Source organism: Penaeus chinensis, chromosome 4 (genome assembly GCF_019202785.1).
Source record: "Penaeus chinensis breed Huanghai No. 1 chromosome 4, ASM1920278v2, whole genome shotgun sequence".
In the NCBI taxonomy this organism is placed as follows: Eukaryota; Metazoa; Arthropoda; class Malacostraca; order Decapoda; family Penaeidae; genus Penaeus; species Penaeus chinensis.
In genome coordinates, this window is record NC_061822.1 from 28,437,946 (window position 1) to 28,440,445 (window position 2,500).

Consider the following 2,500-nt stretch of genomic DNA (forward strand, 5'->3'; position numbering starts at 1 on the left):
GAGAGAGAGAGAGAGAGAGAGAGAGAGAGGATGACTTAGACATGATATAGACAGAGAGAGAAACAGACAGACCCTATAGACAGAGGAAGAGACAGACAGACCGATAGACAGACAAAGAGAGGCAGAGAAAGACAGAAACAGAGAGAAAAAAAAAATATACAGGGGAAGAAATCTGCCCACACTCACCCCACACCCCAGTGACACCCGTACTTCGCAGGTGCTTCGCGTAGGCCGGGATGACATCGAGCTTCAGCGATCTGCAGGCGGCAAAGGAGGTGAGTGTGGTAGGCTGAATATTCGTGAAGACTCGTACGTTGCTGAATACTTGTGATGACTGACTTTCTGGTAAGCTCAAAATACGTACTCATACGCGCAGGCATACATACACACATACACCCGCACGCACGCACAGTCACACATACCGGCATGAATACGGACATGCACACACACACAAACACATATATAAATATATTGTATATGATTTTTTTTTGCTTATCTTTTCTCGGTCTCTCTTTATAATATATATTTATATATACACATATATATGTATGTGTATATATATCATATATACATATACATATATTACACACACACACACACACACACACACACACACACACACACACACACACACACACACACACACACACACACACACACACACACACACACACACTCACACAAATATACATATATATATATATATCTTTATCTATCTATCTATCTATATACATATATGCATCTACATTTCAACTGCAGAACGTCCAACCATCCCCTCCACCGCCAAACGCGCGAAATCACAACCCATGTCAACCATTGCCTTGCCTACGTACCCATCGCTGTGAAAGGGAGCGAAAGTCGGCGCCATCAGTCCGTGGAAGGTGAATTTGGCCTGAATTTAGAGGATAAAAAAAATAGTTGTAATTAGCGCTGTGTTCTTTTCTAATGTCATTTATGTGTGGCTGTGATGTGAGTCATATGTTTATAATACAGGTGCATTGTGTGTGTTTAATAACTAATATATTGCATTCAGACATACTTTGTTTAACGTTGGGACATGCGTTTGAATATTTATACCTTCACCTCTCTGATACACAGTTAGAGTTATGTATATATTAAAAAAAAATACTTACCTGTCTACTTACAATAGTTTTATTGTGAAATAATAATGTCTCGTCGTATCGAGACATTTTGTCATTCACCCTAATTGAAATTTTAAGAATGAAGGATTATACATGCATAATGATTACACATTTATGTATTTGTATATGTATATATAATATAAAATATAATATATAATATAAAGACATACATGTACACATGTACATACACACATTATATATATATATATATATATATATATATATATATATATATGTATACGTATATATATATATATGTGTGTGTGTGTGTGTGTGTGTGTGTGTGTGTGTGTGTGTGTGTGTGTGTGTGTGTGTGTGTGTGTGATTTCTGTAACCCTGATGTTTTCCTCTAATTCCAGCATCATTTAAGAATTACAAAACTAATAAGCATTTTTACAATCTACACGTAAATGTGAATGTTCGAGATGTAGACCATGTTCAATCCTCCCCTTCACTAAACATGGTCGTTTGTTGAATAACACGGCGGGCTTACCATGGTTGCTGATCTACAGGTCCTCTCTGGAAGGAAGAAATATTGTACCTTAATTTCTGACACACGGGTTTGGATATAATGCGTATAGAAAAACGTAAAAAAAAAATAATAATAACACAAATAAACATGTAAACACAGGAGCGCTTGTTGCTAACTCATGCAGGAGATAATGCCTTTTATATGTCTTTAACATCGACATAGAGATAGGAAAGGATAAAATATTTACATCGCACATTCATCAGCCTTGATACTAAACAGTTCGACATAGTAACACACAAACACCTTCTCAACAAACATAAAATAAGATGATGATGATGTTGTTGTTGATGATGATGATGATGATGATGATGATGATGATGATGATGATGATGATGATGATGATGATGATGATGATGATGATGATGATGATGATAATAATATAACGAAGAATTCTCACAATCAAACAGATAAAAGTCGAGCCTCCAGTGACAGGGTGAGAACTATAACCTGTGTACCTCTGCCCACCAGAACCTTACTACCACTACAACTCAAGGACCAAAGTTCGGGTAGTTGTTGTCGGGCGCCTTGGTTGCCAACTAGTGAGAACCCAAGAAACCGTGGAAGAAAATTTGCTCTAAATTTCGCCGAGTTATTACTTTGCTTTATCAAATTTCGTTCATATTTATCGGATTATAAGTGTGGGTTTGTCATGTTTTTTTTTGTTTTTTTCAGTGAAGGAATTGTACAGCGAAAACAAAATGTATCTTGTAGAATTAAGGGTTTCACAGCACGGAGATATCACGAGGAAGTCTTTAGAGACCGAAATCATAAGAAACGGAGAGACAACGAGTCAACACTCAAGACAGACTGAACATGTGTGGTAAAA

General features: G+C 36.9%; 1 protein-coding gene across 1 annotated transcript in view; it reads right to left on the reverse strand.

Moving 5' to 3' along the window:
- LOC125024972 (N-acetylneuraminate lyase-like) overlaps positions 1–2,217 on the reverse strand; it is a 7,755-nt gene extending 5,538 nt beyond the window's left edge. The window contains exons 1-4 of the mRNA XM_047612778.1: positions 2,072–2,217; positions 1,636–1,661; positions 834–892; positions 187–257 (exon numbers count right to left, since the gene is read on the reverse strand). Coding sequence (XP_047468734.1) covers positions 187–257; positions 834–892; positions 1,636–1,638 — 133 coding nt within the window. The 5' untranslated portion in view covers positions 1,639–1,661; positions 2,072–2,217. The remainder of the gene's footprint in view (positions 1–186; positions 258–833; positions 893–1,635; positions 1,662–2,071) is intronic.
- Between the last annotated feature and the right edge of the window lie 283 nt (positions 2,218–2,500).